Below are 23158 nucleotides of genomic sequence, written 5' to 3'. Positions count from 1 at the left end.
CAATGGCCTGTGTTTTATCTTCTCTACTTCTTGTGATACAATTAAAACAAGCCCTCCAGTAGGTTACTGGCTTTGCTGAGATTTAATTTGTCTTTTGTTTCATCTTTCTTTGTAACCCTCTTTACTAATTTAACCTATTTGCACAATACTAAAAGATATAACATTAATATAATAGCTACTTAATAGAAGTACTTTCCAAGAAGTCCACAATAATATCCGTTGAATACGTTTCCACAAAAAACAACAACTACAACGAACGAAAGAAAAAACACTTTTCCCCATTCACTGCCATTTGAAGTGGTCTGCCACAATCTGTGGCCATATTTACCGCGCAAATATTTGAAGAAATCTAAACGTAACACTTGTCGAGCAATTATGTGCTTATTACGGAATGGCAAAGAGACTTCTCTTGCTTTGCCATCTAGCTAGATATCTCTAAACTAAAACAAATATAATTAAAGCTCAAGAAATACGAAAACTAAAATGAAGAAGAAGAAAAAGAAAATAATAATAAAAATAAACTTTTTTCTCCTTATTTCTTTTTGCAGTTCTAAGTTTTGTTTGAATTCAGAGCGACTTCAGTTAAACAGAACTTTTGTTTTTCTACAGCCAAAGTCTGCAAGGCTTGAGGGAAAGGAGTTGCACCTGCACACAACTAGCACACTGAGCGCCAGCCGCCATAAGAAAAACAAAACCAAGGTGGAAAACAGAAGGCCAAGAAAACAAAACTAAGCTGTTGGCCACTACGTCATCAGCAGGAAATAAGGCAAGAAAACTTTACCACCACCACCACTAAAAGGAACAACACAAAAACTCACTCACCCATACTAAGTCAATTTATTCACACGCCACTGTGTGAGTTAAAATTTAAAAACAAGTAAACTCAACTTAGAAGAAGAAACAGAAGAAATTCTAACTAGCAGCAACAGCAGGATGTCTAATCCTGATGAGAATGACGAACGTGCTGCAGCGGCGGCCGCAGCTACAAATGGCAATGCCGCTAACGAGACCACATCACATATGGATGGCGGCCGAATTACGCCACAACTTAGTACTGGCTTACAACTCGAACAAGACGTTTCGCCAAATCCATCGCCAACGCAAACGTCGTATGATGACCATCAGCAGCACGGCAGCAACAAATTAAACGGCAATAACAGTTTACGCAGCAGTCCCACCAAATCTTTGGGCGACAGACGTAATTCCAACTATCCGCAATACAACTCAGACAACGATGATGATTATGGGCCCGTCAATCCGCCAACGGGTCCTGTAAGCGATTATTGGTCACAACGGAACGGTGGTCTCAGTCAAAATCCCTCTGGCCGCCAGAGTCGAGCCGGCAATACCGGCATTACAATTGGTGGCGGCAGCCAAACACCAACGAATCACTATCAGGACAATATGAGTGAGAATTCTGAACAACCACCGGTCCAGCCTCTGTTACGTTCCAAATCGCGACCGGAACTATCTTCAAATGCCCAGGTTAATAGTGCCATGAGTGCGGCCAGTCGTTATTCGAATCTCTCGTATTGGAAAGCGCGACGTGTGGTCTTCTATCGTAATGGTGATCCATTTTTTCCCGGTGTTGAGCTGCGTTACAGGCCCGGGCGTGACATAACATCACTGGATGTTTTGCTGGAAAAACTTTCACCCAAAATGGATCTGCCACGTGGTGCCCGTTATGTTTTCTCAATGGATGGTGACCGCAAATATCATTTGGATGAATTGGAGGATGGTGCTTCCTACGTGGTCTCATCATTTAAGGCATTCAAGGTAAGTGAAAAGAGAAGAAGAAGATTTAAGTAACACATGCGTGTCCTAATGGAGATGCGTGCAAGCGTGTGCGCCTCACTTGTAACATGTCACCGTAATTGTTAACTGCCTTTAAAATGAGTTTGACATAAATTTGTTTTTATTGTTGCTGTTGTTGCCAATTAAAATTGCAAATTTGTTTTAATGACATTTCATCAAGTTCACTCTTGGGTCTGAGCAACATGAAAAACGCGTGGTTTTCTTTGCTGTTGTTGTTGTCGATTTGAATTTAAAACTTAAATTATAAAACAAACGAACGAACCTTCACAACATTCTTCTTCTTTTTCTTCTATTGGCCTCTTTGTTTGTTTTTATAGCATTTTCGTGCGAAATCAATAAACAAATTTGAATATTTGACCCAAATAGCCTGTACAAGGGAGTAAGTAAATGAAACCGAAATTAAGGTCTTATTTTGGTCAAAAGCTATAACAACCGCACCGCCACCACCACTACCAATGCCATAATAACATAAGTGTGGAATTAGTAACAGTGGGGGAGTTTTTTCACATTACTCATATGAGTTTCCAAAGTTGGACTCACTTCAGGGTGTCTTTGTGTTTCTCCTAAGTAAATTAAATGTAATGAAATTTGATTATGAAAAATTGAACCACTTGACGCTCAATATGTGGCTTTTGTCGCGTGAAAAACAATCTGGGAACTTTAAGCCAATCTAAAAGAGCTACTATAGTTTGCAAAACAATTGAAATTCGAAATTTTGTTTCACTATGTTTCTGCACGAGTTTAGATTGGAGAAACGAATTGAAAACAAGTAAAGCGTTAAGTTCGGCCGGGCCGAACTTTTTATACCCTACACTTTGAAACACATATTATTTAATTTTCCGGAACAAATTTCCTTGTATCCACCCTTAGCAGAAAACAATACCATTTTTTTAAACCTTAAGTTGTATTAAGTAGCTGGCGTTTGGCCGGGTATTTAAGACTTTCTCCTATGGACAGGAGCAAATTTCGGCAACGCGAACAAAAATTTTCTATTAAATCGTATTTTTTTTTTAAGTAAACAAGTGAATTTTCGGAAATTGGAGGCCTGTATCTCGGGAAGAATACATTTCCGCAACAAAAGTAATACATCGTTGGAATCGGTATGAAAAGAACTATCTGAAGTAAAAGGAAGGAAATATAAGCTGAAAATGTATCGACAAATTTCTTCAATCGGACGCCAACGGTGGTATATCAAAGTGTGGAACTATGCTGACAATTTTTGGTGGAAAAATTTTGTGACAATTGGGAACCTTAAATGTCAAATTACAAATAGTTCGGTAAACACATGTAGCTAAATTCCTGACAATTGCCAATTTTGGTGGAAAATTCTTTCGGATAAAAATTAGTTATAGCTCTTAAAATACGTAAAATCGGGAGGTAACGTAATAGGGGGCTATACTGAAACATGTACATATGTTAACAATTTTTGGTAGAGATATTTTGTGACCACTGTGAATCTCAAACGTCAAATTACCGTTTGTTCGATCAAAAATGTTGCTAAAACTCTCAAAATACCGAAAATCGGGAGGTAACGTTATATGGGATCTATATTAAAATATATACCTATGTTGACAATTTTTGGTGGATATGTTTTGTGACCTCTGAAAACCTCAAACGTCAAATTACAGGTACATAGTTCGATAAAAAATGTTGCGAAAACCCTCAAAATATCGAAAATCGGGCAGTACCGTTATATGAGGGCTATACCGAAACATGGTCCTATATTGAAATTTTTTGATATAGTAGTTTTGTGACAACTCAGAACCTCAAACTTTATATTTCAGGTATTTCTGTCAAAAAGGTAGCTAAAGTCCTCAAAATACAAAAACTCGGGAGGTAACGTTATATGGGGGCTATACCAAAACATGGACCTACATATGTTGACAAGTTTTGTGGAGATATGTATTTTGTGACCTCTGGGAACCCCAATAGTCAAATTACATGTAGTTCGATCAAAAATTTTGCTAAAACTCTCAAAATACCGGAAATCGGGAGGTACCGTTGGGGGCTATAACGAAACATGGACCTATGTTGAATATTTTTCGTAGAGTAGTTTTCAGAAACCAAGGAGCCTCAATAGTCAAATTGCAGGCACTTCTGTTAAAAAGGTAGGTAAAACCTCAAAATACCTAAAATCGGGATGTACCATTATATGGGGGCTATACCAAAACTTGGACTAATATTGAAAATTTTGATAGAGTAGTTTTTGTGACATCTTGGAATCTCAAAAATTAAATTTCAGGTACTTCTGTCAAAAAGTAGCTACAATCCTAAAAAATTCCCTAAATCGGGAGGTACCGTTATATGGGTTCTATAACAAAACATGGACCTATGTTGACAATTGTTGGTGGAGATGTTTTGTCACCTCTGGGAACCTCAAACGTCAAATTACAGGTAGTTCTATAAAAAATGTTGTTAAAATCGGGATGTACCGCTATATTGGGGCTATACCAAAACACGAACTTATTGTTTGAACATTTTTGTGGAAATATGTTGTGACCTCTAGGAACCTCGAACATCAAATATCAGGTAGTTCTATCAAAAAAGTTTGCGAAACCCCTCAAGATAAACAAAATCGGCAGGTACTATTATATAGGGGCTATACCAAAACATGGACATATGTTGACAATTGTTGGTGGAGATGTTTTGTGACCTATGGAACCTCAAACGTCAAATTACAAGTATTTCGGTCAAAAAATCTTGATTAAACCTTCAAAATACTGAAAATCGGGGTGGTAGCATTATATGGGGGGCCATATCAAAACAAGGGTCTATGTTGAAAATTTTTAGTGGAAATAGTTTGTGACATCAGGGAACCTAGAACGTCAAATACATGTAGTAATGTAGCTTAAACCCGCAAATTAAAAAAAATCGGGAGGTACTGTTATAATGGTGGGCTATAACGAAGCATGGGGGGGCGAGGGGGTACCCTTATAGCCCCCACATAACGGTTCCCCCGATTTTCGGAACACGGACGTATGTTGACAATTTTAGCTGGAGATATTTCGTTACTACTGTGAACCTCAAATGTTAAATTACAGGTATTTCGATAAAAAAAACGTTGTTCATCCTGGATAGGTTAAAGGTGGGGAGTGTGATGCAAAGATGATGGTGTGGTTAGATGATGACGAGTTTGATGAAGTAAACATGACTATCAGCTATAGATGATCATAAAGAGTTCAGAGTTATTGCTCAATGAATTAAAGATGATGATGAGGTTTGGGGTTATTGCCCGTTGGGATGAAGTTAAAGAAGAGTAGAGTACTAGATCATAGCAGTATCGTTGATAGATTGCTTTGCTGGAGGTAGATAGAAGAATGAAAAATAGTAGTTATGGACCTTTACCAAGTCTGGATAAGTGATTGACAAGATTTAAGTAGGATAAAGGGATGTATGTTAGGAATCATATCTATCCATTATTTGGTGTATTCTTGTTTACAACAAGGGTACCCTGCAGAGTAGATGTTCGACAGTCTCTATCTCCTCTGCATGTTTACATAGCCTGCTGTTGTCAATGCCTCTGTCATCCCATTTTGAAGTTTGAGGTCTCAATTTGCAGTGCAGAGTAGGTGTTCGGCAGCCTCTATCTCCTCTGCATTTTTACATAGCCTGCTGTTGTCAATGCCTCTGTCATCCCATTTTGAAGTTACAGGTCTCAATTTGCAGTGACCTGTTATAAGTCTCACCGTGGTTTTCATCCCTAAAATGTCGAGTGTGGGGAGGGAGGTACTTCTACTACGAGAGACCAGAGGCCAGATTGCTTTGGAGGTCCTGCAACCAGGATCCAGGAGCCATCTTTGAAGTGCCTTCTAGCTGCAGATTTCACGATGTAGCAGCACATTGGTGGGCGGACAGTTTTATCATCTGGTAGTTCGATGCTTTTTTGTTTCCCCATTATATTATTATGACCCGGAACCCAAAATAGTTTAACGGTATTGCGAATGCCATGCAGAGCAATCACAGATAGCTCGAGAGTTGATGGTCCGTGACTTGAGAGCCGTGAAGGCCGCATCGACGCATACAGTCACCGGTCCTGTAAGATTTCCTTCAAGTCATTTTAACAATTCTGCAACTTTCCTGATATCAATAATCTCTGCTTGAAAAACGCTGCAGTGATCGTTAATATTTTTTGATTACCGACAAAAATCGGTAAAATAAGAAGTCTTTTAATTTCAGTAATTATCCAACTTTATCGATAATTTAGCGACCAAAACAATTGTCGCTAAATCCTTCCGATAGCAACAATGTTGTTAACTTGAAATGATACTTTCCATTCATAATTTTGCATTTTGATTTTAACGATTATTACTGAATATTCACGGAATTCAGCTGCAGATGTCAATTTAAATAAGACAAAAAACGGAGATGCTTGGAAGTCTATAAACGATCGTTATGACTCAATCTGACAACATTACAAGAATTACAGGCATATTATTCCTGAATTTGCAAGAAGCTACTAATTTTTACTACGATAACAATTTTTCCTTTATGATATCGAAAAAATAGTAAACATTAATGACCGGTTTCACTAAGACGATTCGAATTCAAATTCGTTTGAACTACTACCAAACTTCTGTTTTTGAAAAATATTTGATTCATTTTTGTTTTCAATCAATTAAAAGGTTTCCAAATAAAACAGGAATTTGGTAGTACTTCGAATGAATTTCAATTCGAATCGTCTTAGAGAAACAGTCCTTAATAGATTTTTTCAGTTCTGGAGCAGACAAAATATGTTTGTCTATATTATGGTGACAGTGGCTCATCCGTTCCGATGAAGTGTCTCGGTTGATCTCGGAAGTGTTGGACGAAGTATGTTTCAGACAATTTGGAGTCGATTGAGCAATGGCCGAAGCAATGTCCGTCCATCAGGATGGCTGGTGCGCACGATAACTCTTAATCGAAGCAACCGATCAGTCAAAATGAAGCATTCGTAATATTTTGTCCAAGCTTAGTTAAAGTTCGAAGATGAGCCATATCGGTCCACTTCTTTCGTTACCTCCCCCACAAAAGTTCAAAAATTTTCGCAAAAATGGTTCGGACGACAAATCTCGAAGGGAGTAGCCAAATTGGCCAATATTACATAAAACGGGTTTTAATATGAACTATATCGGTCCACTTCTTGGAGTACCCCTCTCACACAAAATTCGGGAAAAAGTAAAATTTAAGAGCTTCTCTTGGATCGATTTGCAATATTTTTCAGCAGATTGTTTTTGCGGCTTCATTTACGACGGTAAACTCTTTTATTTGGGGCAAGTCCATATTTCTTGAGATAATGGCCAAGCTCCAAGAAACCTTGACGGCACCAACTAAAACGACAAATGCACAAAATAACTCTCGCAGGGAGTATCTAATCGGTCAAACTTTCCACATTGCATTATTTTATCTAGTCATATATCAGGTTGAAATATGCACTATATTGGTCCCGTCCTTCGGGTACCTCCAACACAAAATTTTGGAAAAGTGCAATTTAACAGCTCACCTTGGAACGTTTTTTTTCCGAAAAATTCTTCTTGCGAACCCTGTTACGACGGCGCAATTTTTCCATACTTTCGTGCCACTCTTTCGGGTACCTCCAACACAAAGTTTAGAAAGAGTGCAGTTGAATCTTTGTGTGGGAGGTACCCAAAAGTGTGGTGCGATGGGATCGTTTTTAAATTTATTGCATTGCGTTTTGTATGCGACCCTAGTTAAAACGGTACAATTATTTAATGAGGAATTTGCACAAAAACTCAAAAGCCGCCTATAACGTCGGAAGTATTGTGTTTGCTTATTTCCTTTAGGTCCGAGGCACAGCTGACTGATACTTTTTTACTTGTTCTGATGAAAGGTTGTGTTGATTTATTCTTTCCAAGGTAACATTACAACGATCCGAAGTAGAGAAGATTGTTCTCTACTGTAATCTTCAACAGTCTAGAAATGACTGTTTACTATCTTGATAACATTGACAGACAGATTGGTCACTGACGTAACCGAATGGAGTAAGATGTCTTATTTCCCGTATAGTGAATCCTTTCTATACAAATTCGAATCTAGTATAATCGTCCTCAGCAAAAATATCACTTTGTTAAAAATCCATATTGTCACTTTACGCTTCGGAAATGCTATTCTATTTCAACTGCCGATCGGATCTGTAAGTGTCATCATAACAAGTAATATGAGCTTTGTAAAGGTACAAAATTTTGACATTGCTTGGCACACTAGTATTGTCTCCAGCAAAAATGATTGCCTTGACGTCGATGAAAAGGTGATACTGTATTGACCTATACAACTCTGTTGGCCACAGATTTGCCAAAATGTGTGTCTACAAACATACGTTTATCGATAGTTATAGAAGTCTAGTATAATATTGTCTAGAATATTATTGTAGCAGTTGTTTCATATTATTTTCACTAATCCAGATCTGTTTTTATCTCCAGGTTCAGGAAAGGCACAGTGTGTCATGCCTTTGATTAATCTATGATAAAAAGATGTTCTGCATTGTGCCATAAAGTTTGGACCAGTGAGAATTTAATAACACAAATGAAAAAATTAGAATTCACAAATTGCAAATTATAACTGAAATTATTCAAAATACAATTGAAAATGGTAGAGAGGCTCTCTCTAAGATTTTCATAGGGAGGGCCCTGCATATCTCGAATGACAAACAAAAGAAATTGAATTTGAAAAATATTCAATATTATCGGAAAACCACTTATATTAGTCCGTCAATGACAATTTTGAACTTTTGTGAGGGGGGTACCCGAAGGAATTGACCGATATGGCCCATCTTCGAACTTAAACAAAATTTGGTTCGAATCGGTTGATCTGTTCGAGAGTTATCGTGCGCAACAGCCAGCCAGACAGTCGGAGGGACAGAGAAAAGGACGGACATGGATAAATTGATTCGATAATGTCTGAAACGAATTTCGTCCAAACATACTTGTAGTATCAAACCCGGTATTTCGATAAGGCACATTTGTGGTCATATCAAAGTATATAAACCCTTTCTAGCCTAAAGCCTGAGGGTATAAAAATGGAGGTTGAAAAAATTTGGTAGGGGGTTCTATTCAAGTGAGCGGCAGTTTTTAACCTCTATGAGCCCCATGTTCCAAATTGTAGATCATACGGTCTGAAAGTGTAGCTAAAAAAGATTATATGGGGATAATACCAAAACATGGACCTATTTCCACAATTTTTGATCGATAATGCCAAATTATAGATAATACAATCTCAGTATGTGATTAAAATTGTAAAAATACCCGAAATCAGGCGGTGCTACAAAATGATCATATGTCCCAAATTTTGTGTAAACGTTTTTTGACCTCTAGGAATCCTAAGTGTCATATTAAGAACCATACGATCTGAAGATATAGCTAAAACCGACAAAATGCTCCAAATCGGGTGGACCCGATCTGTCCAAATATTTGGTAGATACGTTTTTTGACCACTAGAAACCCTAAATGCCAATTTGTAGCTAATCCGATCTGAAAAAAGCTCAAAATTGAAGTCCACAATTTTGGGTATAAAAGATTTTGAACCACTAAGAACAATAAATGCGAATTTAGTGCTAATTTAAAATGTAACTAAAACGTGAAATACCCGAATTGGTGTGGTACTGTTATATGGGGGTTATACCAAAACATGGTCATATGTTGACAATTTTTTGGCAGAAGGTTTATGACCACTGTGCACCTCAAATGCCAAATTATAGATCATACCGTCTGAAAATGTATCTAAAAACGTCAAAATACCTAAAATCAGAGTGTACCGTTATATGAGGGCTATACCAAAACGTGGACCAATTTAGTCCATCTTCAAACCTTACCAGCCTGCAGACAAAAATTATTTTTCAAATTTCAGCACCATATCTCTATTTTTCTGGATGCTAGAATGATTTGGGATAGTATGCACACCCGCATTGCACGCTAAAGGTCGTGGGTTCGATTCCCCGGCCAGGCAACATCAACAATTTTCAACGGTGGCAAAATACCCCTCAGTAATGTTGGCGACATTTCCTGAGTATTAAAAGCCATGAAAAACTTATCTACAAGTGGTGTCTTAGAACACGCCGTTCGGACTCGGCGATAAACTGTTGGTCTCATATCATTAATTGGGTGCACTAATTGATTTGATATAAGGGAGGGATAACATCCCATCTGGGATGTTTGTAAAATAATTTAAAGAGTGATTAGCACTAGCGGACATGGATAGATCGACTCAGAATTTTAGCCTGATCAAGGATGTATATACTTTATAGGATCGCAGATGATTATTTCTACGTGTCCGATGTGGGGAATTCCAAGTGGGTATGATAGTATTCGGATAGATTACTCAAGATTAAAGAGAAATCTTTAAAAAATTATAGAGACCATTGGATTACACGCAGAGCCATTGCTACAAAAAATGTGTTTTATCCGTGAATTTGTCACCTTTATCCCATATTTAAAATGTTGGTATTTTGAGTTCTTAGAAACCATCTATGCAAAAAATGGTATATAAAGCCCTCATATATACGTACCCCTGATTCTAGCTATTTTGAGGGTCTTGGCCATATTACCCTCCACCATATACCCTCCACCATATTATAGAGGGTATAATTAAATTTGTCATTCCGTTTGTAACACATCGAAATATTCACCGGAGACCCTATAAAGTATATATTCTTGATCAGGGTTAATTTCTAAGTCCGTCCGGACGTCCGCCTGTCCATCTGTCTGTTGAAATCAAGATACAACCCGCAATTATAGATAGAGCTTTATAATTTGGTATAAAAGTTTCTATTACTCCTAGGATATTTGGTATTGTAAATGGGCTATATCGGTCCACGTTTTGATATAGCCCCCACAGAACGGAACCACCCGATTTTCGGTATTTTGAAGATTTTAGCCTCAAAGCATTAGCCTCCTTAGTCGAAATGGCTTGAATTTGGTACTTAGTCTTCGTTGTGGGTATACAACTTTCCCCCATATTGCCCCCATAGAACGATACGCCCCGATTTTCGGTATTTTGAAGGTTGTGGCCAGCATAATCCACTGAAATGGCTGAAATTTGGTATTTGGTCTTCACTTGGGGTATTAAACGTTTCATAATAAATTTGTCGGTATAGGTCCACGCTTTCATATAGCCCCCATAGAACGTACTTCCCGATTTACCGTGTTTTAAAGGTTGTGGCCTCAATATTCCTCAGAAATGGCTGACATTTGGTATTGAGTCTTCATTGGGGGTATAAAACTTTCCCTCAGAAACTTGTCGGTACAGGTCCACGGTACCTCCCTATTTCCGGGTTTTTGAAGGTTGTGCCCTCAATATTTCACTAAAATGTCAGAAATTTGGTCTTCACTTGTGGTATTAAACGTTCCATGTGAAATTTGTCGGTAAAAGTCCACGCCTTAGCATAGCCCCCTTATAACGGTACCTACCTATTTCCGGCATTTTTAAGGTTGTGACCTCAATATTCCACCGAAATATCTGAAATTTGGTATTTGGTCTTCATTTGGTCTTCCATATGAAATTTGTCGTTATAGGTCCACGACCTCATATAGCCCACATAGAACGGTGCCACCCGAATTTTGGTATTCTGAAGATTTTAGCCCCATTATCACACCGAAATGGCTGAAATTTGGTACTTAATCTTCGTTGGTGGTATAAACGTTCTCCCAGAAATTTGTCGGTATAGATATCGGTACTTCCCGATTTTCGGTATTTTGAAGGTTGTGGCCACAGCAACCCATCGAAATGGCTGAAATTTGTTATTTAGTCTTCGTTGGAGGTAAAAGCCATTCTAATTGAAATTCGTCGGTATAGGTCCACGTTTCGATATAGCCCCCATAGAACAGTACCTCCCGATTTTCGTAATTCTAAAGGTTTTGACATCAATATCCCACTGAAAGACACTAAATTTAGACTTCCATGGAGTCATAAAATATTCAAGAAAAGAATTATCTGTTTAGAATCGTACCTCCTGATATTTTGAAGGTTTTACAGAAACATCTGAAATTTCGTTTTAGTCTTCTTTGAGTCTAAAAACTCTCCGCCAGAAATTTGTAGGTATGGATCGACGTTTTGATATAGACCCAATGGAACGGTACCTCCCAAATTTCGGTATTTTGAAGGTTAGTCACATTGTTTCACCGAACTTGCTGAAATTCGGTATTTGATCTTTTTCATAAACAAAAGGAAACTAATTGTTCCATTTTACTTCAATACAACTCGTGGTGGAGTGTATAGCAAATTCTACTTACAAAAGCCCCTACTAACCGATTATTTTAACAAGGGCATGTCGCACTGAATAACTAGTTATTCTATGACCAATATAACCACTAGAATAACTACTTATTCTATGGCCACCGGAAGTTTAAAAATAAAGTATAAGTTAAAGTTGAGGTGGAATTTGTTTCCAATTTCAACACACTTTAAAATTTTTATTTCGCTCTCTACTGGATTTGAACACACAAACTTCTGCTTTATAGACGAGCACACTACACACAAGGCCACACACACGAACATTAAAGGTTGTTTAAAGGTTTACGTGTGCTTGCATGTGCACTACCAACTGTTCCTTGGTTTTTTTTTTTCAAGGACACGTCCGGCGGTGGGCTTTGAACACACAACTCTCCGATTTGTAGTCGGTCTCACAAGCTCTGTGCCACCGTACTCATTACTTAGTAAGGAGAAATATAAGTAGTTAGTTTTGTATACATTGCTTTGTAATGGGTTAGATAATTACTAACGGATCCGAATTTTTGCTCGGTAGGTACAAGCATACGCACAAACCACCTGTATTCTTCAAATTTTCCCCTTAACATTTCCCACTGTGTTATTCGCACAGCCAGACAAACAAATCACAAACAAATTGAGGTTTTACACCAACCAATACCAACAACAACACCAACTTGGTCAAAATCAAAATTGAGAAAGAGAGGGACACACACATACTAAGCTAAAACTGTCTATGTTTGAGTAATGATTGTTGTTGCTGGACATTATTCATGTATTAGTATTAGCCAAAGTCCTTAAGTGTTGTTCTTTTCGTTTTAGGGGTTCTTTCTGTAGTTGTTGTTGTGATTGCCACTGCTGTTGATGTTGTCGCTTTGGTGATTTTGACCACTTGACTTTACCAGACGGACGAACGGACACATGCACACATCCACTCTAAACAAGTACTTAATCCGAAAAGTGGTTAAACAACATACGTTCAGGCAACATGACTTCGAGTAGTAGGTGCTGTAATAAGAAAATAACAACAACAACCCTACAAACGTCTGAGGCCTGTTAACTTTGCATGACTAAAGTGCGTTGTTGTTAATGTGGCTATGGCTGGAATTTTAGCCATTACCATTATTTATACGCCAAGAGGGTAGATTTTTTTCTACTCATTCTCTTGCATTCTCTTTGGTCTTCTGTGTTTTGGCTATTTTCATTTTCTTTTGAATGAAAGTGAAATTTGTTTAGATTCGTTTTCATTAGAACTCAATCATCATAAAGTTAAAGTTGTAACTTTTTTGTTGTTGTTGTTGTTTTAACTTCATAACACGCAAAATCTAATTACGTGTCAAGTTTATGAGTAAATTTTGACTTCGTGCAGCGACGAATTTCTAGAGAATGAGTTCTGCAAATCATACTCTCAGAAAAACAACTGAAGTGCTAAAATTAATTATGCAGAATAGTTGGAGCAAGCAAATGAGGATGATATGAGGGTAATAAATCTGCTTTCGTGCGAGAATGTAAATATTAACCCGTTGAGGGATGTGGGTTTATAAATAATCCATCATAAAATTGAGATTATTTCAATATTGTCTCACTATCTAACAGACTAAGATGGGATGGAACATCTGTTCCATCTGCTAACGGCCTCGGGTATTTTAATAAATGTGTGCTTTATTGTTACCATCAACTCTTTAATGGTTTTCGAGCTCACATCTGTTAAGGTCAAATGCGTCAGACAAACCGGAGTCGATTTAAGAGTAACTGATTGAGTCTAAACTTTACATATTGTACATATCAGTCAACACCTTAGATCTAGCTTCACGGGGTAAGGGGCCCGAAATTAAAAAAGAAAATAACAATAACCACAAACCGAAACATAGATTTTGTATTAAAATTGATTAGATTTAATTTTATGTTAATACTAGCATATGCCCGCTACTTCGTTAGCGGAAAATCCCCATGTTAAGAGTATTATGAACAGTTTCGTTAAGACGATACGAATACAAATGTGTTCAAACTGCTACCTGAGTTACGTTTTGTTTATATATGAGTTATTTTTGTTTGTTTTTTGTTTTCAGTCTAACAACCATTTTCTACACCGAAAGGCGTTTGGTAGTAATTCGAACGAATTTGATTTCGGATCGTCTTAGAAATCAAATATATTATAGTCATTCATTAACCATCATTCAAAACACAAATTTGGTTTTCACTGAACACTAATTTTAAATGTAAGTTATATGCATAGGTAAGGGTACTTTACACAAAAATACATTTCGAAATGTCATATTTTATTGGTATTTTTCCCATTGATCTTTATTAAGTTTCGCATATTAGTGGAGGGTCTTTTTCCAGCTTTTTTCCTCAGATGAATCCATAAAGTTTTTGTAAATATGATTTTTGTCTAGAATGTCTTGTCTTGGTAGATTTTATTTGTATTTACTTTTTTGATTTTCAGGTTCCAAAAACCACAATTTTGACGTTGTCGTTAAATAAGTTGTAGAAGATCTTCAAATAAACCTTAGAAAACTTATTTTACCTAATGCCAATGCTTCATATACAACCCTTTGCCATAGACAAATTAAATGTACATATAGACAAAGGAATGCTCTAAACAATGTTCGTAACATCGAGTTTGTTGACAGAACAACTCAATTAAAACTACAATAAACACAATTCTATAAAGTTACTTTTTGACGGAATCTACATCCTCGGATAAAAATGTAAAAGAAAATCTTGCAATTTTTCTCAAAAATCTCCTTAGAAAAATATTCAATATTTTGGTTTGAGTCTGTTGACAGCACACAGCATGAGTAATCTTTTGTCTATACAATTCGTTTGTCTATGCCAGTACCATAACTTATAGTTCTCCGAAGTTTTCAGTATGTATTAAATTTTTATTTTCCAGGGTTGTAAGATGGTTGCGCCATACTTTTGGTGTCCCCTCGTAATAATACAACATAATGTTCATCTCATTAGAAAATATAACGTCATCAAAGTACTTTAAAGGGCTTGAAATCTTCTCTGTAGAAAATTCGTTTCCCTATATTTTACGGGGAGAGCAGTGGTTTTTCCTATCACTTCGCGATAATGCTTTTCTGACTTTTTCACGTAACGCACATATTCCAAAATCCTTTTCAATTACAAATCAAAGGTTTGATTCTGGTTTGTGGTCTATTATTGATTTTCTAAATAATTTAGTGACGAAAAGTTATAGACTCTACATTTCTATATACCAAGAACGCCATAAAAATTGCTAATTGCAAACAAATCATGGGAATATTCACAATTTTATTGCACTTTAACTGATTTGCAAACATTTAGACCAAGGCCAAGAAATCAAGTACATACAGTTTTTGCTGTTGTTATTTCTGGCCGATTTCTGATTTTATTGCTTAATGATATTTTAAACAGTAAAAAACTTAACATTATTGAACTAAATTTTGTTTTAATCTTAAATTAAAAATCACAATTTTCCAAATTCGCTGGTAATAATTTTTTTGTTTAAAAAAGAAAATCTGTTTTGCGACATCTATTAAGTGAAAACAAAATTACTCCCGACACGTAAATCTGGATTGGTTGGTTTTTATACTGCTTATATTACGTTAATACTATACAATTGCGACATCTGTTGAAACGGAAGAAAAACTTCTAATGTGGTTTTATAATTTAGTGGTTTACGATAAAATGATAAGATAAAACCTGCGCCTAGAAGTAAACTACAAAATTTGAAATTATTTGTGATAATTTACGGTATATAATATTTTACGGTATATAATAGCAAAATATAAGGATTTTTGTTGTTGATATTTTTTGTGGTTCCATGACGAATTTTCTAAAACCCGGCCTTATCTCGCATATTTGCACCAACAGTGACCTACTGGTAAAATTTCATGTTCATAGCTTTAGCCGTTTTGGCTGGGCGTTGATGATGAGTCAGTCAGCACTTATCACGAAGCTCAAATATATAATATAGCAAAATGCCCGCTACTTCGTATGCGGAAAGGATATAAAAAAAACAAATAAACAATATATAATATGGAAATGACAAACACTGAAAATTTGGTCGCACTAATACCAATTTTAATCAATATTTATTTTTATCTTAGTACTGTACGTACCCCCTAAGTTCGTTTTTAAAAAAGATCAGCCGTATCTCACCCTTACACATTAACAGCGAGATCAACGTTGCACACCAATACACACCCTAACTCCAAAAAATAAAAATTCCAGCACTGTCCCTACACCCAAAAACAAATTGAGTACCATTAAGTAATTTTCGTATACTTATGGTACGTATTTCGACGACATATCTCAGCCATACACGGACATTAATACAAAATAATTACAGTAAATTCCATAATAATTACAGTAATTCCAAATCTCAAGATTCCAGCTGTATCCGTTCGTCCAATTCCAAATTGTACCAAACTTAGTATCAAGTCGAACTCTTCGTACCCATAAGAAAGATTTTCCAAAACTACCTCAATCCTTCACTTTAGTAGTAATCTTACTTCCAAATTTCAGGATTCAAACTCTATCCGTTAAACCAAATTAAAATTGCACTAAATATAGAACAATTTAGAATTTTCGTACCAATTTTCAAAACTTCCTCAACGCAACAGGGCTACAATAATCATACTTTCAAATTGCAGGATTCCACCGCTATCCGTTCACCTACATACAAATTGTACTAAATTTAGTACCATTTAGTGCTTTTCGTAACCATAAGTTTGCTTTTTCAAAACAACCTGAATCCTACTCTTCGACTGTAATCGTAATTCCAAATTTCAGGATTCCAGCTCTATTAATTCACCCGAATCCAAATTGTATCAAATTTAGTACCATTTCTTTCCCAAACAAAAATTTTAGGATTCCAGCACTACCCGTTCACCCAAATCCACATTGTACCATATTTAGTACCATTTAGTACTTCTCGTACGCACACGTACGACTTTTCAAAATTTCCTCAATACTACACTCCTACAGTAATCTTAATTCCTAATTCCAACACTATCCGTTTACTAAAATTCAAATTGTACCGAATTTAGTGCTTTCTGTACCCATAAGTACGAATTTCCAAAACTACCTCAATTCTACTGTCCGACAGTAATCTTAGTTCCAAATTTCAGAATTCCAGCTTTATCCGTTCATCCAAATCCAAATTGTACCAAATTTAGTACCATTTAGTACTTTTCGTACTCAAAGGTACGAATTTCTAAAACTATCTCAATCCTACACCCCTACAGTAATCTTAATTCAAAACTTTAGGATTCCAGCTCTATCCGTTCACCCAAATCCAAATTTAGTACTGCTCGTAATCATAAATACGAACTTCCAAAACCATTTCCTTATTTCTACGCCATTTCCCAACCTTGATACTTAAAATTCAGGATTCCAGTTCTATCCGTTCACCCAAATCCAAATTGTAATAAATTTAGTACCATTTAGTACTTTTCCTACACATAAATACGAATTTCCAAAATTTCCCCAATCCTATGATCCAACAGTAATCTCAATTTCAAATTTCAGGATTCCAGCTCTGTCCGTTCACTCGAATCCCTATTGTACCAAATTTAGTACTTTTCGAACACATAAGTACGAATTTCCAAAACCACCCTCATATCTCAGTCCTACACTTCACAGTAATCTTAATTCCAAATTTCAGGTTTCCAGCTACTTACATACGTTCACCCAAATCCAAATTGTACTAAATTTAGTACCATTTAGTACTTTTCGTACCCATAAGTACGAATTTTCAAAACTACCTCAATTCTACACCCCACCAGTAATCTCAATTCCAAATTTCGAGATTCCAACTATATCCGTTCACCCAAATCCCCATTGTCCCAAATTTAGTACCATTTAGTACTTTTCATACACATAAGTAAGAATTTCCAAAACTTCCCCAGTCCTACACTCCAACAGTAATATCAATTCCAAATTTCAGGAATCCAGCTCTATCCGTTCACTCAAATCCAAATTGTACTAAATTTAGTACCAATTATTACTTTTCGTACACTCAAGTTTCCAAAAACCCTTTGGTGCATCTTTCTTACTCTTCATCAGTGATCCTCAGTCCAAATTTGAGGAATCAAGCCCTATCCGTTCACCAAAACCGAAACTGTACCAAATTTAGTGCTATTTAGTATTTTTCGTACCCTATGTACGAATTTCCAAAACTTCCACAATATTAAACTCCACCAGTAATCTCAGTTCCAAATTTAGAGATTCCAGCGCTATCCGTTCACCCAAATCCCCATTATACAAAATTTATTTCCATTTAGTACTTTCCGTACACATAAGTACTAATTTCCCAAACCACCTTCATATCTCAATCCTACACTTCAACAGTAATATTAATTCCAAATTTCAGGTTTCCAGCTCTATCCGTTCATTCAAATCCAAATTGTACTAAATTTAGCACCATTTAGTACTTTTCGTACCCATAAGTACGAATTTTCAAAACTACCTCAATCCTACACCCCACCAGTAATCTCAATTCCAAATTTCGAGATTCCAGCTATTATCCGTTCACCCAAATCCCCATTGTATCAAATTTAGTACCATTTAGTACTTTTCATACACATAAGTACGAATTTCCAAAAGTTCTTCAATCCTACACTCCAACAGTAATCTCAATTCCAAATATCAGGATTCCAGCTCTATCCGTTCACCCAAATCCCTATTGTACCAAATTTAGTACTATTTAGTACTTTTCGTACACATAAGCACGAATTTCCAAAACTACCCTCATATCTCAATCCTACACTACAACAGTAACCTTAATTCCAAATTTCAGGTTTCCAGCTCTTTACGTTCACCCAAATCTAAATTGTACTAAATTTAGTACTTTTCGTATACATGATTGGTAATTTTTCAAACCATTTCCTTTTAGAAGCACCACTTGCCAACCTTGATTTCCATACTAAATTCCTATATTCCTGGGGCCTATTATTGATTTCATTAATTATTTAGCGATTTCATCAAATTACAGATTTTGAAATTGAAAATTGAATAGTTATGACTGTACATCTCCATATACGATAAAATTCTTAATTGCAAATAAATCGTGGTAATATGCACAATTCTATTGCACTTTCATTGATTTGCAAACATTTAGTTATTACCAAAAAGTCAGGTCCATACAGTTTTTAGTTGTTGTTATTTCTGGCCGATTTCTGAATTTATTCCCCTAATGTTGTCTTCAACAGCAACTCATTTGTTCATTTGCGTAATTGATGTTTATACACCATTATCACCAACTGCGACATCTGTTGCAATGGAAGATAACAAATGTCTTGTCTTTCTATTATTTAGTGGTTTACGATAAAATAAGTGCGCCTAGAAGTAAACTACAAAATTTGAAATTATGTGTGATCTCTTACGATATCAAGAAGTTATGGCGTTGTTAATTTTACACATGTCTTGCAGAGGGCCAACTAAGTGAATAAGTATGTAATAGTAATGAATAATAAGGATTTTTGTTGTTGTTATTTTTTGTGGTTCCAGGACGAATTTTCTAAAACCCGGCCTTATCTCGCACATTTGCATCAACAGTGACCCACTGGTAAAATTTCAAGCTCCTAGCTTTAGCCGTTTTGGCTGGGCGTTGATGATGAGTCAGTCAGTCAGTCAATCACTTATCACCAAGCTCATTTATATATATAGATTATATTAATTAGAATTTTTTTCGCGTCTCATAACTGATGGTATATATCTAACTGAAAATTTTAGATGATAGTACTAATCAGGGCTCGCATTAACACAAATTCCATTCGCGAGTGAAACTCTTCTCGAATTCGAGCAAGTTGAGGGGGGGCAACTTGCACCCTCCCCACCTCCAAACAAAAACTTACATTACATTACTTGCCCAACCCCATCAAAAAAGTTGCAACCAAAAAAATACCACCTCCCTCAAATTTTCACTACACCACTAATAGACCACGAGGTGCACTGTTTTTCGAGTTTATATTTATTTAGCTTCAAAAAATTCTATAAAATGTATAAATTAATTTTGCATTAACGTCAGCACGAACTATTTTTATGCCCTCCCTCGAACTTTGAAAAACCTGAAATATTTTAATATGTAACCGGGCATATTAATAGGACTTCAAAGAAACCATTATGTACGGGTAACACAAATCATGGTCTGTACTAAAAAAATAAGAAAGCTTTCAACAAATTGGAAATCCGAGAAATATTATTCGACCAGAAAATTTAACTGAAAATTAAAAATAGCCAAAATCGTGCTGTATTCTTATATGGAGCTAAACCAGGAAATTTGTTCACAATTTTTATCTAGAAATTTTTTTTTTGAAAAATATTAAACTGCAGCTAGTTCGGTTAAAAAATTTAGAACTATCCCTATGCCCTATGTATGCTCTTTAAATTACAGATAAATCGATAAGAAAAGAAGTAAGAACGGCGTTAAGTTCGGCCGGGCCAAACTTTTTATACCCTCCACCACGAACTTTATTGAAGTGAATAAGAACAAGTACTTCCTTGGGGGCGTCATCGTAGTTCTTTCCAAAACATGGATCAATATAAATACATCAAATTGGGTAATACGAGCTAGACTCAAACCTTGATATATATGGGCAGTGTGTCTGCGAGTAAGTTTTCTATCTTCTGGGAACACAAAAATCCAATTAACAACCAATTCGGTAGAAAATGTGACTATAATTTTCAAAAAACTTTAAATGGTGCCTATGCTTATATGGGGGCTATACCAAAAGGACTAATTTTTATACCCTACAACACTATGTGGGGAGGGTATTATAAGTTGGTTTTGGCCAAAAAGTTTGTAACGGATCGAAATAATCGTAGACCCATACTTATATATATCAAAATGAATGTCTCGACGAGCTGAGTCGATCTGGCTAAATTTTGGGTGCTGATGAGGGTCTCGGAGGGGAAGAAGCCTATTTATTTTGATGATGGTCGGATAATATTCGGAATGGGCAAAAAAACTTATTTGGAGAAAAAGTCAACGTTTTATTTCAAAGCGAATATCTTCACATCTATTAAGGGAATATCAAAAGCAAAACCTGTTAATGAAAGTGGAAGATTTTACCTTTACAACGAAGTATAGTAGGTTGTCGTAGGTGATCAAACAACGAAGATATCGCAATAGTCGCTAGTACAACCCATCTTTTCATTTTTGCGATTTTAATTATAATGACGAATATCACAGCTTTGGTTGGGGAGCTTTCCAAAGAAAAGCCTGACTATGAAAGTAGAATATCCCACCTTTACATTGATGCAAAGTAGGTTGGCGTATGTGGCCAAGTAACGGATATATAGCAATAGTGGGTAATACATCCCATTTTTCATTTTTTTTTTCGAAATCGCGCTACTGGTCATGCAAAAAGCTTTTGTGGAGAAAAGTCTACGTTTTTTTCTTATGCGAGTATTCCAAAAGGAAATCCCGACAATGGAAGAAGAAAATATCTCCGTTATATTGATACAAAGTATGTTGGCGTATGTGGGCAAACAACCGAGATATCGCAAAAGTCAGTAACATATTCAATTTTTCCATTTTTTGTAATCACGCTACAGTTTGGAATTTTGATCGGATAGTCACGAAATTTTGGGAGTTGATGGGGGCTCCACAGATTAAGAAGTCTATTGATTTTGGTGATAGTCGGATAATATTTAGGGATCGGAATGGGGAAAAACTCATTTGGAGACAAATTCAAAGTTTTATTCTTTGTGAATATATTGGCTTCTAGTACGGGCATTCCAACGGTAAAGTCTGTCAATGGAAGAAGAAAATATTACCTTTACATTGGTGCAATGTAGGTTTGCGAAGGTGGACAAACAAGGGAGATACCACAATAGTCGGTAATGCATCCAATTCTTCCATTTTTTGCACTCACGCTACAGGTCGCAATTTTGATCGGATTGCTTATGGGGGTCCCAGAGAGAAAGAGGCATATTATGTTTGGAGGTAGTCGGATTATATTCCCTAAAATAAATGTTTACCAATGAAAAGCTTATGCACAGGGGTAGTGGTGTAGGGTATCACATGGTCGGCCCGTCCCGTCTATAGGCTTTTCTCACTTGATTGCAATGGATGTTTTGTACCTGTATAAATGTATTCTACCTTTAGCGAAGACTAAATACCAAATTTCAGTTATTCCGGTTGAATAATGTGGCTAAAATTTTCAAAACACCGAAAATCGCACGGTACCGTTCTTTGGGGGCTTATGAAGACGTTTCGGTGGGATATCGAGGCAACAATCTTCAAAATACATACAGAAAATATGGGTGCTATATGAATGTTGTGGCCTCAAATTTCAGCCATTTTGGTGGAATATTGAGGCCACAACATTCAAAATACCAAAATCGGGAGATACCGTTCAATGGGTGCTGTATCAAAACGTACTCCGATTTTCAATACCAAATATCCTAGGCATAATATAAACTACTGTACCAAATAACAAAGCTCTATCTTAAAAATTACGAGCAGTGTCTTGATTTAAAAACAAGTAAGAAAGTATCCGTCGGATTTGCCAGAGATATACCCTCGAATGTATTTAGGCTCTTTTCAGAATTTTGTGGCCCTTTTTGGACATTTGAACTTGCCGACAAAAATGTGGAGTAGGGTTAAAATTCAAAAGTGTTGCGGAGGAGGTACTTAAAGGAATGGACCGAAATAGTCCATTACAAAAGTTGATCTTATTTTTGATAGATATCGCGCCCCCTAATCATTTCAGTGGGTCATCGCATAAATATTGGACCAGAAAATCGATATCGATCATTTTGGAAGTTAAACAAAATTTGGACAACATATTAGGAGATCCAAAGTTTTGAACAAATTGGTTGCCCCACTTTTCATTTTCAGTGAAATTTTTTAAATATTGAGACTTAATTTGGACAAAATATGACGAAAGCCAAATTTTGGACCCAATCGGCTCATCCGTTCGAGAGTTATCGTGCGCACCAGCCAGCCAGACAGACAGACGGACATTGCTAAATCGACTCCAAATTGTACACATTTCGTCCAAACATACTTGGAGTCTAAAACCATTATTTCGATGAGGCACATTTTGCTCGTATGAAAGTGTATATACCCTCGTTAGCATAAATGCTGAGGGTATAAAAAGGACGGAGAGACGGACATGGCTATATCGACTTAGAATTTGAAGCTGATGAA

General features: G+C 36.3%; 1 protein-coding gene across 2 annotated transcripts in view; it reads left to right on the top strand.

Moving 5' to 3' along the window:
• Positions 1–23158, top strand: part of DCX-EMAP (Doublecortin-domain-containing echinoderm-microtubule-associated protein) — a 701411-nt gene that overhangs the window by 26364 nt on the left and 651889 nt on the right. Inside the window, exon 3 of one of the 2 annotated variants that reach the window (XM_073982508.1) lies at positions 610–1776. In XM_073982508.1, coding sequence (XP_073838609.1) covers positions 934–1776 — 843 coding nt within the window. In that variant the 5' untranslated portion in view covers positions 610–933. Of the gene's footprint in view, positions 1–548; positions 1777–23158 lie in introns of both variants that reach the window. The other variant, XM_073982507.1, reaches the window with a different exon arrangement.

Source organism: Musca autumnalis, unplaced genomic scaffold (assembly GCF_047663935.1).
Source record: "Musca autumnalis isolate F117 unplaced genomic scaffold, ASM4766393v1 scaffold_4, whole genome shotgun sequence".
Taxonomy (NCBI): Eukaryota; Metazoa; Arthropoda; class Insecta; order Diptera; family Muscidae; genus Musca; species Musca autumnalis.
The sequence above is the reverse complement of the archived record's forward strand: the minus strand, read 5'-3'. Positions and strand labels throughout refer to the sequence as shown.